The sequence below is a fragment of the Gobius niger genome, assembly GCF_951799975.1.
Source record: "Gobius niger genome assembly, chromosome: 3".
Lineage (NCBI taxonomy): Eukaryota > Metazoa > Chordata > Actinopteri > Gobiiformes > Gobiidae > Gobius > Gobius niger.
Genome location: NC_136854.1, coordinates 20502557 through 20518212, shown reverse-complemented (window position 1 = coordinate 20518212; position 15656 = coordinate 20502557). Strand labels below are relative to the sequence as shown.

General features: G+C 40.1%; 1 protein-coding gene across 2 annotated transcripts in view; it reads right to left on the bottom strand.

The window, feature by feature from the left end:
* Positions 1–595: 595 nt before the first annotated feature.
* The window catches only part of ugt8 (UDP glycosyltransferase 8), a 133295-nt gene continuing 118234 nt past the window's right edge, over positions 596–15656 (bottom strand). The window contains exons 1-6 of one of the 2 annotated variants that reach the window (XM_079553923.1): positions 15066–15278; positions 8700–9526; positions 7212–7354; positions 3974–4050; positions 2917–3136; positions 596–2842 (exon numbers count right to left, since the gene is read on the bottom strand). In XM_079553923.1, the coding sequence (XP_079410049.1) occupies positions 2461–2842; positions 2917–3136; positions 3974–4050; positions 7212–7354; positions 8700–9524 (1647 nt within the window). In that variant the 5' untranslated portion in view covers positions 9525–9526; positions 15066–15278 and the 3' untranslated portion in view covers positions 596–2460. Of the gene's footprint in view, positions 2843–2916; positions 3137–3973; positions 4051–7211; positions 7355–8699; positions 9527–15065; positions 15279–15656 lie in introns of those variants that run through there. The other variant, XM_079553924.1, reaches the window with a different exon arrangement.

Sequence of the window (15656 nt, the reverse complement as noted above, 5' to 3'; positions counted from 1 at the left end):
TTTTGAGAAGGGGAAGTCATTATTACTAGTGATACAAGGTCAGTTTACACACTTTACACTTTTAGGCTGACTAAATGCATTACCAAACACAAAAATAGAAATACATGTGTATAAAACATTTTAGTCAAGACAGTCAGTGGTCAGTGCCATTTTTCTTTTGACGATGTGGCCACAAACAGCTTTGCAGAGGTAAATGAACATACTTAAATGCTTTTGACTGTGTGTGAGAGAGGTCTGTGATCCCCTGCAGGCTTCATGAATAAAGTAAGAGCGCCTGTGAGTGAGTCGGAGTGGCGGCTGGGGTATTTTGTTACCCTTGCCTCACGCCGCACAGGCATACAACATTAGATAACCCTATCTTGGCCCGGGTTATGTGCATGCGGCTTTGGACTGGGCTACTTTTCTACCATTTGATACCTGTAAAACCTCCCACTGCAGAAAGCCTATACATCCCCTATCAAAGTGACACGAGCAGCATCAAGTGGTATATTGAACCGGCAGGCCACAAAACATGGATTTTTGTGCCTTTGTTAAATGTTTTTAGATGGAGTAACTGACTAAAAACAAAACCACTTCTGCAAACAAAATGTCTTGTGTTTATTCAGCATTAGTATTTGGTTTACATTATATACAACATGGGATCTTTGTGAAAGTATGGGGAATGTTTACAGCCTAGAAGTCAAAATTAAAAAAGGTAACTAAAGCTATCAAGTAAAAAAAAAAGATGAGGGACGCACTGAAGGAGAACAAACGAAAAGCTCAACACAAACTGTAAAAGGTTGACAAAATGTATGAACATTTTGTATTTTTAAAGTTAAAAAATGCTAATAAAATACACGTAAGAATACAACAGATACAAGCACACAATTAATACTGAGAAAACAAACGTTTTTATCTAGACCCTGTTCATTGCTTGTCTGGCCGATGACAACCCTTTGATTCCCAGCTGATCAAGAGGATGATGAGGTTGAAGATTCAAGTATGCAGTGAAGTCCCATAGTGTCAACTGGTTTAGGTTGGTCTCAGCCATTTTGTAAGCTCACAGAGAATGAAAAACTATAAGTTTTACAGAATTAAATTTTTAAAAGCTTTTGGGGGCAGCAAGGTGTTGAATAATATATTTTCAACAATTTCATCACTAAAATATTTTATTGCGTGTTTGACTTTGGTCACTGTTATAGAGCATTAGCCTGTAGGTGCATCGCTGCTGTACTTGACGCCTTTGCTTGATGTATTTAAAAATCAAGACATCTTGATGCTGGCAGAAGATGACTTATGAAGCAACTAAAAACAAAGTTTAAAAAGAATTGGTGTAAGAAATAAGTAGAATAATCTAATAATTATAATAATTGTTCTTTTAGATAAAGCCAGTTGTTATTGGCTCAGAAGGCTTGTGGCCTGGTCACCAATGTTGCAAGTATTTCCATTATAAAAGACAATTCAAGCGAAACATTTGAATTCTTTAACTATATTACACCCTCCTAGTATTCACTCAAACAAGCCTTACCTCACTTTAACTAAACATTTGCAACATAAACAACCACTTAAATGGCAATCGAGTGAGGTGCTAATAAGAGTGTTGCAGGATTCATGAACAGCTTCAATAACATGGCTATTTGCTGTGGCCATAGCAATCCACAGTATTCTTGGTTGTACCTCCCAATCCTCTACTAAAGACAGTGACTCGTCATGCTCACAGTAAGAGGCCAAACCAAGTGCTTTTGTGGGGTGACTGTATAGCAGTCATAGGTTGGCACGACTGTGTGAAAGAATATGGATTTAACACCAGGCAAATTGATTTGAAATGAGGACCACCATGGATACTGTGGATAAATGTACACACTGCACTAACTGCTGCTCCCAAAAAGCAGACACAACATTGTACAAATATTTGCTTAGGTGGGAGCAAATAAGAGTGAACTAAGAAAACTAAATAAATAATTTTCAAAAAATAGCTTAGAGACATTTAAATGCATTTGTACAGAAATAATAAATAGATTTCTCCTCTATTTACAGTTTACCATGAACTAATCTGAAACAGTGTTTACCGAGAAAACAAAACAAGTATTCATGTTATACTTAATTCTGAGAACAAGGTTTGGCGCTCAGAACTGTCAGGAAGACATCAGGGAAGATGCTAGAGAAAACTGCACACACAGTTTTCTCCCATGTGTTGTATCCATACCATTTTCCAATTTAGTGTTGTATAGTAGCTGTAGCTGCTGCCGTTTAAGTTTTTAATTTGTCTCAGGGCACACACAAACATACATCCACACAGCCACAACCCGCTCCCCTTGCACAACGCACTACATCCTACAGGATGACATCTACAGTAGGAATCAAAACTTTTTGATGCAAATATTCTAACAGCAGCTTTGTCTTCAAAACCTTTGCCTAAAGCTACGCAAGAGGAGTGTCTTTGGGGCCACGTCTTCCCTTTCCTTGTGGCCAGCTGAATTATTAATCTATCTTCTTTTCACTTTTTATGGAACCATTACGTTTGTGTTTCCCATTGACCAAGCTCTCACTGTGGCAGTGTCCATTCATCATGCTTGCATCACCACCTGCAGCAACCTCTCTTCTCTTATTGTCTTTGGCTCTTCCCCTCATCACTCGATTTAAGCGTGAGAATGCAAAAATGACCACAATCACAGCGGCCGCTACAGTGAGGACCACATCTAAGAGGAAGTACTGGTAGACAGACACGTCGTAGACGGCAGCGCGCAGGTGGTTAGCTCCTTTGTGCCTGAGGATGTAGCAGATCCAGTACACAGCCCTGGTCACTGGGTGGCCCGGCTGGTCCTTGTGAATGGTGGAGAGAAGGCCTGCCTGCTTACGGTACCTGGAAAAAGCATTCATGTTTATTCACTCAGCTTTTCTACAAAACTTGAAACTCAAAGAGTATAGAGCGCATACTTTGGGTCTTTGATGACGCTCGTAAGCGCTGAGTACAGATCATCTTCTGTCATAGACTTCCAGTGAAGCATAATCCCCATGCCTTTGGCCGCTACACGGGTCATGGTGTCATAATGGTCTCCAAACAGAGGAACGCCCACAACAGGAACCCCATGGTACATGGCCTCATAGATGCTGTTCAGACCACCATGGCTCAGGAAAGCCCTTGTATTGGCATGTCCTGCAGAGGAAAGTCATAGGTTGTGTTTATGCGGCATCAAAATATATATATTTATGTGGAGGACAGCCTTTAAATCCAGGTTTTTAGTTCATTAATTCATAATTATCTTCTCTGAACTAACTAAAATTATTTTCTCACAATACCATCAAAAGTAGTAGTAGAAAGGACTAAGGTCAAACCGAATATGGAAAATGTTTGAACCCAATTACTAACAAGATGAGATGTGTGAAAAGCACTGATCGTAAATATGAGATTTTTAGAACGTGAAACCTGTGGGGAACAATGGATGGAATTTAGCCCGTAGCTACAATCCGGTGTGCCGTATTTACATCATCGTGTGTGCTCATCAGTACACATTGTCCCAAACAAATAAACAAATATATACAAATTAAGTGAACCAACCCTTTTCAGAGATTTTATGTAGGGCTCACAGGGCAACACTTAATTCAGTACACTTCCTGTACTGTCTGAAGCAGTGGTTTCGTGTTTGACTGGAACCAATATGACATTTGAGCTTTTTTGTTGATCTGAAATTACTTTGTTTCACACTGTTTTTACATGAAGTACAAACCTTTCTCAACAGCACAAACGCAGTCAATGTTGCACTGATCTCATTGTGACACTTTAAAGCTCTATCACAGTCTGATGTTTACAGGTAATCTCTAAAAGACTTATTAGGACTTATTATTGTTGACATTGACTGGTCATAAAAGTGCCCCTACTGTGGAAACTGTCATGTGTATTGACATGCAGCCTGATTGTTCAATACAAAAGACTACTTCAGGCCACTCATTCAGCAAACAAAACTGGCAAAAGACATTTAGACTATGAACAAACCTAAGAGGTCATTCTGCGGCATCCAGTCCACTAGCTTGGTGTTGTTGCCAAGGTTACGAGGTGGGACCCCTGAGAATCTGTAAAAAGTTAACATTTCAAAATAGCTTACAAACAAATAATGATTTACTGACTTTCATTCACTCCCTAAGTTCCTGTTTTCACAGTAAATCAGTTACACATTGCATTAAAAAGGCTGCCTTTCCTGCTACAACCACCCACATTGACTTATTTTTTGCACATTTTATTCATGACAGGACTGCCACAATCACAGACACGTCACAGTATTATTTTTAAAAGTACCAAAAGCTCATTGAACGTGCCGTGGTCATTTATACACACAGTTTGAATTTAAAGCTATACTACGAAATATTCCAGGGTACACGCTGCTACGTCGCAAGTTCAACATTCACTGATAATGCTTTTCGGCAGTGGGCTTTCAAAATAAACTTAATGCTTTTAAACCTCATGTTTGACTCAATTAGTCGAGTAGAGTTGAGATCTTATGGCCAAGCCCAGATCGTCATGAAATTCAGGCCAGGATATCACACATGACAGTCGGGGGGGCAATGCTTTATATTAAGGTGTGCTCGTTAAGTATTAATAAGCATTAATAATATGCTTGTAAAGTAAAAAACACTGCTTAATATACTTTTTTTCTGGCCATAAATCATACGCTTATTCATAGCCAACCCCTAACCTAACCCTTACCCTAAAATGATTACTAATGTATTAATACTTAATGAGCACACCTTAATCTAAAGCGATACCAATACAAGTTATAAACTTAGTCTACTGGATACAAAATCTGAGTTGTTGTCCCATAGTTCAGACTTTACCCTCCTACAACCGGTACCAGACTGCGGCCCATGGAGGGTGGTGCTGCGGGGAGAGCGCATATACAAACAGGTGTGTGTATTGGTCTCGTTTCTGAAGCATGGACAGGCCAGCGGCGCTACACGGGGACCATCACTGTATGATCTGAATAGAGCAGTTTGGTTCCTGTTAGTGCATAAAAGATATTGTAAATGCAGCGCGAACAAGAGGGAGGACGAGGTGAGAAGAAAGACTGCAAAGAGGATGCTGTCTGCTCGTGTGGCGTGTACATAAACCTCTCCCATATGGCGTGCACCTGTCGCCCCGCCCGTGCTGCTGCAGAAAACAATACGCTCTTACCGGGCCATAATACCTTAAACAAAATTGTTATTTACGTCAGGTTTATTTTCGGGCTAAGGCCTACAGTTCAAGTTAATTGGTTGGTCTTGGGTCAGCTTGGGCTTTATGCTTGACCCAGGTTGGATCGATTTTTTGGGCCCCATCTATGCTCTAACCCAGTAGTTCTCAACCTTTTGGAGCTCCGACCCCGATTATAACAATTAATGGGGTTCACGACCCCCACCTGTATGTAATCTTCTTTATTCCCGCTGTTGGGTCACACCGTGGGAACCCAATTGGTACATTAGCTGATATGATTCTTAAAAAACAAAGGAAAAAACAAATGGCCAAATAAAATAAATCGCAAATAATGGCAAATAATAAATTACACATGCTACAATAAAATATACATATTTTTTTGTCTACATGATCGGGCTACCCCCCACATGTTTCACCAATAGTGAACCTCATGACCTATATTCTATTCAGTTTAAAGGATTAAATGTTACACAGTGTGTCAACATGTTGAACTCCATCTCTGTGTGTTCACTGTACAACCAAACATTCATGAAGTCCATTAGCAGTGACACATTTCATCCCTCAAATCTCCCCGCCACGTTTCACCACCACTGAACTTTGAGTCATGCATTGCACAGGTTTCTTTTGACACTTTCTTACTTACTTTTGAAACTTGACAAATCCTTCACTAATAGAGCAGGATAAGAGCAATACACAGAGCAGTCACCACTGGCCAGTCGTAACCAACAACTGACTGCTGACTTGTACAGGGAAGTTAGTCTCCAAAGTTGTAGTTTTTTAGTTAAAACTCCTACTTAAGTTGAGAGAGATAAGCAAAAGAGAGGGCTCCAAAAGTTAAAAAAATAAAAACAAAAATAAAAATGCACTATAACTTGGCAATCTTGCTATAGTGCTGTTTAACTTGACTGGAGGTCGAGTTAAACAGCGTGCCAGAATAAAAAAAATGTCAATAGAGAAAACTGCAGGATTAAGCAAAAGTGCATTCGCAATGTAAGGAGCAAAGTGCATGCTATTTATAGTACCGGTATATGCACACACATACGCTGTGTTTTTTTTCCTTTTATCAAACGAGGTGCGCTTGTTTTACTTTAAGAGAACCAAATACCTAAAGCAGGGACCTCCAACCTCCAACCATTTTTACCTGACGAGCTATAATGCAATAAAACATCAGAGAGCTACTTAAGCGTCAAAGACACTTGTGTAAGCATGTGACTTAGAAGGAGATCACCCAGGGCAGTTAGGAGCAAAGGTATTATTTCAAAGAAAAGGACTGGGTCTGTCCTTGTACTTTGACATATTGACCCAAATGTTTGCAGATTGTGTTCAGCATGTTCAGAACAAAAAGAAAATGTATCTAAAAGGTGACTCATCAAGCGCATGTCTTTGACAAGCTACCTAGAAAGGGCTGTAGAGCTAGTAGTAGCTCTAGAGCAACTGGTTGGAGATCCCTGACCTAAAGTTTGAACACACTTTTAATAAAACACCTGCTGTCAAGCATGACATCACATTCAAAAGCTTTATTTGCTCAAATATGACCCTGCTTCAGTCAAGCTCTCAGTGCCCCATGTTGAAACATTAACTTGTATCCACTAAATGCCAATAAATAAGTACAGTAAGTATAAGATTACATTCTGTCAGAGTTGTCTCCACAGAGATGTCTTTTTACCACTTTCAACAAGAGCAAATATTTCATGACCTCAAACAAAAGCAGCAATCAATTTATCCATCTGCCTTCAACATTTCTCTGCTCTAGTGTTTGTTAATGAGTCACTTCAATGGAACTCTGGGTAAATTATTACATCATTGATTAGATTTTAGTTGCACTTATCACTGACGACTCATAAAAAACAAACAATAAAAGTCTAAAAGCCTAATCTTCAAAGATGAAAACATTGACCATACAAACTCAGTATGAAAAGAATGTGGCAAGCAGCTTAAATTAATTACTTTGTAATGCAGCATGAGGTAAAGTTGAGGTCAGCCATTAAAGTATGGCTTTGACTTGAAGCCAGGAGTCTGTATCTAAAACAAATGTTTGTGCTTTTACCTCCAGACGACGCGCTGTGGCAGCCGGGCCAGCGCTCCAGCCAGTTTGTGTGCAATGTCATGGGAAAGGTACTTAACCCCAGCTCCAAAGGACACCACCACAAAGCCATGCTCCGCTGTGTCATTCACCCACGACTCAAACTCCTGAGGGAACATAAACCAGGAAAAAACTATTCAAAATGATTGGTAAGATTAGAGGAATGAGTACACATTTGCTATACTAAAGGGACTTTGATAAAATCATTTATTGAGCATCTCACCATGCTACAAAATGTTTCCTTAAACATATAAGGGTGTATTGTTTTTGTTTTATTCATGCACATTTTAGTTTATACTGCACATTCAGTTGTCTCTTTCTCCAGAGAGCCCCCTACCTGCTGATGTCATAAGGTGCTGTTACTCTGTGTTTATAAAGTCTACACAAACCGCTTCACCAAACTCCTGCTTATAATTTCAACATGCATTGCCTCCACTAAAAACAAGTTTTTGTACTAACTGTCAGTTATCTTTAACTGTCCTCATGTCCTAACTGTCTTTTAATGATATTAAACTGTATATTATTGTGTGTTGTTGTGAATGAAGTTTGCTGCAGCTTTGCGCGTGTGGACCTGCAGCACATGGTACATATTTCAGTGGTTTATTCCGGGAGGACCTGTACTTCAATTAGTCGCCTAGTTTGTGCCAACATGCCACTGGCATAATAACTTTACTACGGCTTCCAGTCAATGCATGGTAACTGTATTCTGGCTTAGAAAGAGAGGGGGTGAATCTATTTTGGAGAAGGTCTCAAGCATCTGAGACATGACAGTTTAAACTGGGGTAAAGTGGTTCCGATACGCTGAGGGGCAGAGGACAAATGGGGAGACAGAGAAAAGGCTCCAGCTGCAGGGGCACACAGGGCCCTGTGTCCCAGCGCTCAGCTCCAACTGTCCCCACAACGCAGCCTCAGTGCCCGCACAGAGCCTCTTCAGTGTCCCCGCAGCCCGCCACACAACAATGGCCGCCTTCTCCCTTCACTTCCATCACAACTCCTTCCACACAATGTGACACAATGCACCCTATTAGCTCCAGTGGCATTCCACCACCCCCCCCGCAGCAGATACCAGTGGCCTTGCTCTCCTCGTCCCCACATTGGATGTGCCCCTATCTCCGTGCTCCAATGCCCTCCCTGACACCCCTCTGCTATCTGCTCAAACTCCATTCTGCTCTGACCCTGTCTCACAGAGTACTTCTTGTTAAGGCTCTTTTTGTAGCTCTTTTTGTGTCTGTGTGGCAATTACGGATATTAAATAATGAGCTACAATGTTTTAGCGCACATTTCAATAAGGAGATATTTGCAAAGATCTAAAAAATTGTGAAGCAAGCAACACACGATGATAGTGTTGATGAGATCAATAATATAGATGAACATGAACCAGATGTAAGTTTCATCTACTGCACATAAAAAAACAAATGAACATGCTGTTTTTCTAGAGTTTTCAACACTGACCTCTGGCAGCGGGCTGGGGGGCTTGGTGAGAATGCCCCCGATGTACACCACATGGGGCAACGTGGGCCTGGGGAACTCCAGAGCCAGGTCAGTGCACAGCATCCACAGGCGACTGCCCTGCACGAGGTCATTCATGGCCACCTGAGGCTCCACTCCATGCTTCTGCATAATGCGGTCGTATTTAGGAAGCGCGATGTACTGGATGCCTATCCGCTGCACCAGGTAGACAGCTGTGTTGGTAATCCTCTCCAGTAGCGTCATGCGGTCTGTCAGCAGAGAGTTGAATTCTGGAACATATGAGAGTGGAGCTGGGGCACCCGCCTCTGCAGGATACCACAGGCCGGTTCCAAACACAGCATACTGCACACCCAAGATGTGTGCAATCACAAAGCCACACATCTCGTTAGGGTCCACCAGCAACAGGTCAAACTTGGCCTCTTTGAGGCGTCTCATGACCTCTGTGCTTCCCACGACAGCATCACAGTTTTGAGAGTAGTGGTCGAGAATGTCAAAGAGCTCCAGAAATGTCAAGCGGCCTGAGAAGATGTTGTTGACTTTGGACTGGAGAAAAGAGTCTGCAGTGCTGCTGTTAAAAATCCCTGGGTAGCGCTGTAAATGATAGTGATTGGATGGCGGCACCTCTCGTCCCTCTGACACCAAGAAGTGGGTCTCGTGGCCCTCCTTGTCCAGAGCTGTGGCCAGAGTCTTGAAGATGTACAGGTGCGACTCAAACATGATGGGGGGCACCACAATGACTTTGCCAGCCCAACATATGGGCCAACAGGCGAGGAGACAAAAGAGTAGCGACGGTGAAGGCAGAAGCATGGCTGCAATCACAATCACAAAACTGATGTTAACAGACAGTTTACATAGCACAGCACACCAAAGTCAGGACTTCATACACATGTTTACGATCATGTACTAACTAGAGTTAAGACACTTAGACATTGCATTTGCATATGGCAACCTGAAAACATTTCCACGTAACGAATAAAATATTTGATGTTCTATAGAGTTGTGGACAATATTGAGCTACAATTTCTGAAACTATATCTTTTTGGAGCTTCGGCTCCCTCACAAAGCTTTTCACTACTACCGTAGTTGTTGTTTTATCAATGGTTAAGTATTCTCAAGTGAGAAAAGTAGGTTTGCATATGAGATCATTTAAGTTTGTGTTTTATTGAGTTGACTTTTGTATTTAAATATATTCATTTGAACATTTAGTCTGTCTGATCACAAAATAATTCCAAACACTTATGTAGTACTTCTAAGCATGTAGCATTGAGTTCCCTTCTGTATGAAATGTGCGGTATAAATAAAGTTGCCTTGCTTTGCCTTTTAAACTTTTATTAGTTTTATTAACTAAAGTAGCCATCTTCTTCCGTATATTTTTTAGCAACCTACAACAGAGTAATTATTCACCCCGAGTGTTAACCCATAGCCTAATAAGCCTCTATTGTTTGTTCTGTATTTCAGTTCCACGTCTCCGGTCTGAGCAGTGCGAACGCTGACATGATGTGGGCAGCACCAACGTCATTCTAAACCTCCAGCCTCTATTCACAAAGTCAAACACAAAGACGCTTTATCCCGCTGTGCTCAAATATACGCATTCAGATTTTATATGAATTGTCAAAATGCTGTAGAAAATAGAGATTGACTGGTGTGGTTTGTTTTGTGTCAGATACTAATTTTTTAACTCTAGAGCAGCCAAGTAGCCTACAGTCAATAAGTTCCGACGATATTTTGAGGCCGATTTGAACCATTTTCAGCCAAATAATACCATATGAACTTTATATTCACTCACACAGAGCACTTCTATGCATCAGGAAACGACACAAAGGGGAAGGCGATTGGATCTGAACATATATGACGTGCTAACCATCTGCGTCTGGTGTGTCTTTCACAAACAGCTGAGTTGCAAAAGGACTTGAGGTGGCCGGCCGCCATCTTGTTTAGCAATGTCCAAGAGGATAGTGTTACAAACACTTCGATGGCCAGACTGTTGACTGTAGCTATAGAGACCAGCCACTGTCTACGGAGCACTGTGATGCACCCTGACTAACGTTACCGACAATGGAGTCTGGTTACGCACCCCACAGAGAAGGCTGGGAAAATGATCAGATTAAATGAATGAACAGGATAAAAAATGGGCGGGGTTTAGTAAGGTAGAACTTTGAATGGGATGGACTAGGGCTGGGCGATATATCAATATTTAATATATATCGATAAATTTTTGAATGAGATATGGAATTAGACCATATCGTATATATCGATAAAGTTCAAATGTGCGCTGTAGTACTTGCTTCAGGGCAGTGGCAATATCGTGACCTCCCGCAGAGCATCTGTGAAGCCATTGACAGGCTGGTGTTTCTTGCACAAAATCTTTACATGAAGGAGGACACGCTTGTCTGTCTTCTAATGTCAACCTGAAGACAGCACTACTGTTCATCAACGCGAAAAAAGAACATGTTTATTGAGTTGATGGTCTTTTTCTTGTGCAACTGGTTGAGTGTAAATGTTTATCTTAAACTGAGCACTATATTTTGTTATCTCTTTAAATATGAATGCTTGACCTTTTTATTTTGTTTTATAGGCAATTTATATTAAAGAATTTGTTTTATTTAAATGTTATGCAGTGTGTATGTTTACATTTTATAGTAGGTCCATGTGTGTCCAGCCCTAGGATGGACACACATAATAATTGTAGAGGTATTTAAATGAACAAAGCAGGGAAATATCACAACACTATACAATATCTCTGGAATTTGCACGCAGAGAAGGATTTAAGGACGGGGACGCCCTGGGACAATTATTCATCCATCCCTTCCCTGTTGTTTGGCATTTGGATTTTGGACATTACATTTGCTTGCTTGCTCGATAGATTGCTTGATTGAAAATCAATGAAACGATCGATCAATCAATCAATCAATCAATCAATCAATCAATCAATCAATCAATCAATCAATCAATCAATCAATCAATCAATCATAACTTTATGTCAATTCTAGTTCCCTGCTCTCTGGTCATAGAAATATTAAAATAAAAGACACATACAGCCTCTTCTATACGTTTCTTTCCTGATCAACTTAACAGTCTTTGGGAAGCCCTGTACTGTAAGACGACATCTGTTGAGATATTGGGCTTTACAAAAGCAAATTGAAAGGAAATGAAGCTATAATATAGAGTTGTATAAGCGATTATATAAATTAAATATGAATATAGGTCAACAACATTATAGATCAATAGTGAGGTAGAGTGGTGGTTCCCAAACTTTTTGCATTCATGTACCCCTTGAGGCTTCGGATGTTCATCGCGTAATCTATTTGTTCCAGCTGAAGGCTTGTTTTTGGTGGAAATGGGGGTCCATTCTCACACATCCCCAGACCTCTCTGTGCTCTGTGAAAGACAAAGGTGACTGCCAGGAACTCAAGCCCAGGCACTTCAGTTCATGCAGTCTGAAAAAAGCATCATAATGTAGCCAGGGTTTGAGTGCAGATAAAGACTGCACATGTTGAACCAAAAAGAAAGAAAGGTCATACGTGCTGGTCTGAAACAAATTCACCTTAACTCTTGGGTCACAGTCTGGTGTGCAGGGAAATTTACTTTGGAACTGATATGTTATCAGCCAAGGCTCTTTTTGCTAAATCACAAGGCATTTTTGCATTTGGTGGTGCAATATGAAACAATCTCTTTGTACTTGCAAGGTCAAACAAAGTTAGGACGAGAAAGAAAAGGTCATCAGTGTTACATGATCAATGATCTACATTGCCATACTTTTCCCCTTGTGATTGAAGGTGAAAGTATTAAAAAAGGATCGTGGGACATGGCAGAACACTTTTCACATGTGAAAACATGGAGCTGTTTATAATGGCAACATTGCCTCCTTGTATACCCTCATTGTTCAGTGCTTCATCAGCATTTGATGGAGGCACCTGTTCTGTCGGAAAGGCAAATTTGCGTTTGCATATTTGCATATTTTGGTAATGATTAGATTATTTTTCATTGTATTATATTATATTATTGTAGAACAGTAGGGGAGAGCGGGAAGGGTTGGGTCACATATGCAATTTCTCCATCTGTGAGATCAATAAAGTATCATCTTATCTTATCTTATCTTATAAGGCATTTCTAAATGACTAAATATCCACACTCTCCAGAACTATGAGCAGATACCTCTAAATCATGAGGCTTTAATATTCAATAGAAACAGAATAATACCCATTTTACTTATTGCAATTATTGGGTTGGGTCACTACTCTGAAGAGTAGACATTAACATTTATCTAGGACAGGATGGCACATGAAACATGTCCTTCACATAGATAACCAATCAACCTTTGTGTTCATCACTTGAACTTGAAAACCACTAAGCTCTCCCCTATAGTATAGAATAATATAGTCTATCATAGCATAGCATAATATAATATAGTGTAGTATAGCATTGCATTGTATGGTACATAGGGCTGGAACAAAATATCAGATCGGATTACAATACCAAGTATCGATCCTAAGTGTCGCAATACTTTGAATACTCATGTTTGGAGGCATTTTTATCCTGCTTGTTTTCCAGTGACAGTTACACTGGCTTTATTTCGTGTTAATGTGGTTTTTCAGTCTTAACACTTCAATAAATGTCAAATGGCATTTGATTTATAAACTCTGACAGTTAACACATTTCAAGGTACACATATTACTTATACATATCAGATCAGCCCCTGAGTATCGTGATACGTAACGGATCATGACAAAAGTGGATCGTCACAGCCCAATGGTACATAGTACAGAATACAATGATATGCTGCACCTCAAGAGATACATTTGTAAACCATAGCAAATTTGTTTGTTTGTTTTTTCATCGGGACAGTGCATGTTAATACATTTACATGAAATTTCTTTAAATTTACAATTTACTTCCTCAAAAAGGACAATAGACTTTTCAATAATAACAAAAGTTAGACATATATATCTCCAAACAACAATATCTGTTGTATATTATTGTCCTGCTAGAATAGTACAGCGCAGTGCAGAACTATGCTCTTATCCAAAATGAATGATTCACTCACATATATTTCTTCACTTCTGGTCATTGAACAGCTCTCACCACATAAAAACAGGCCCAACAGGCTTGAATTTTGGAAAGCACAGACATTTCTTTCAGCAATAAAATTAACCAATTCTCATTGAATGAACTATTCAAAGTCAATAGCCCCCATATCAAATAAATCGAGAAGAGAGGTTTGCAGGGAGTGTAGTAATCAGTAACAGAAGTTTGATCACGCAGTATTTATTACTTCTACTTGAGCAACTTTATTTTGAAGTAACACTACTCTTACATGTGTAGAGCATTTGGTTACTCTTTCCTCCATGAGAAAGTGACAAAAGCTTTCAGGTGACAGGTGGAGATGAAACAAAGTTTAAATTATTTACGTGTAATTCAGCTAATTTCCTTGTATCTTATTTTAAGAAATATTTGTTTCATTTAACTTTAGGGTACATTCTCTGAAAATATCTAGTTTATATATATATATACATATATATACATATATATATACATATATATATATATATATATATATATATATATATGTATATATATATATATATATATAGTTTATATATCTGTAGTGTTCTTTTTGTTGTTACTTTTTTATATTATTTTTGATCAGAGCCTTAAACATGTTGACTGTAATGCAGTTACGTTCGGGTTTCATATCCACGTTATTCTTATATCTTTGACACCTCCTCGTGCACGTTACGTTACTTAAGGGTCATATCAGCAGTGTGCTAGAGTTAACTCACATCATACGATCATTTCTGACGTAAAACATTTATAACTCTGTTCAAGTTCCTGAAGCAAAGAAACACCTCCACAGAAATAAAGACGAGAGTGCTTCACATTTTAGGAAAAGTTCATCAAAGTAAACCTGCATTCACTAAACGTTAGCTACGGTGCGTAAGGCGTTTGACTGGTTATTGACAAAGCTATTGTTAATGGGAAAGTGAAGAGTCAACTGACATTACTCGCAAGACTAGTTTCAATGAGGTCGAAACGTTTGTGTGTCGAGCCAAAGGAAGTGTAAAGGAGGCGAACAGCTTTTATAAATGTATTACTCAATGGCACTCGCAGGTGCGTTACGTGGACATCGCACGGCTACACCTGCTGCTTCTGGTTTCGGCCGTAACACCTGACACTTTTCTCTGGGGGAAAAGTTCAAGTGGCATAAAACCATTAAAACAATGATATTCGTTTCAATTGGTTCCTACCACATATATTACACGGCGATCTTAAATCGATGTTTTTTTTTACAAGAGCTCGACTATGCTAGTTACACCTGTTGTCCCGTGTGTGTATGTGTATTGACCTTACCTTAAGTGTAGACCTGCTCCAGAGAGGTGAGGGGGAAATGCCGTTGACCTGAGAATCCTGTGTTGACTCTAAAGCGTAGGGTTCTGTAAAAATGTAAAAGTCAGCACTTGGACCCCATAAGTGAAGTTAGACTACATTAGTTATCGAAGATGTCCGAGTACACATCAAGCTAGCCTTTCACCGACGGCCGATCGGGCGGTGAGAGAGAGGCGGGACTTGCGGAGCGGGGACATGGAAAGTAAGGGAGTGGCAAGGGCACAAAACCGCCCGAGTGGCTGGTTGAGTCATGAGGGTGGGGACGGTGCACCGTGCACGCAGGTGTAGGATGTTCGTGCATGATTTCTTGGGTGCTGCTGTTCCAGTTGCGGGACAACGCAGCAACGTTGACCACACATATGTGCTCACATGCAGTGGCCCTCATTTGCATTCAGGTTTAACAGTGTCGTTAAGTCATCAGAGCCTATTGGCCCTGTAAATTTATCAAGCTGCTTTTCCTAGTAATTAATGTAGACGCCTAAGATGCGGGCCGGCCTGTGAGAATAGCCTAAGGGGGTTGTGTGCACCCCATTGTTTACTGGAGACAGAGGCGTA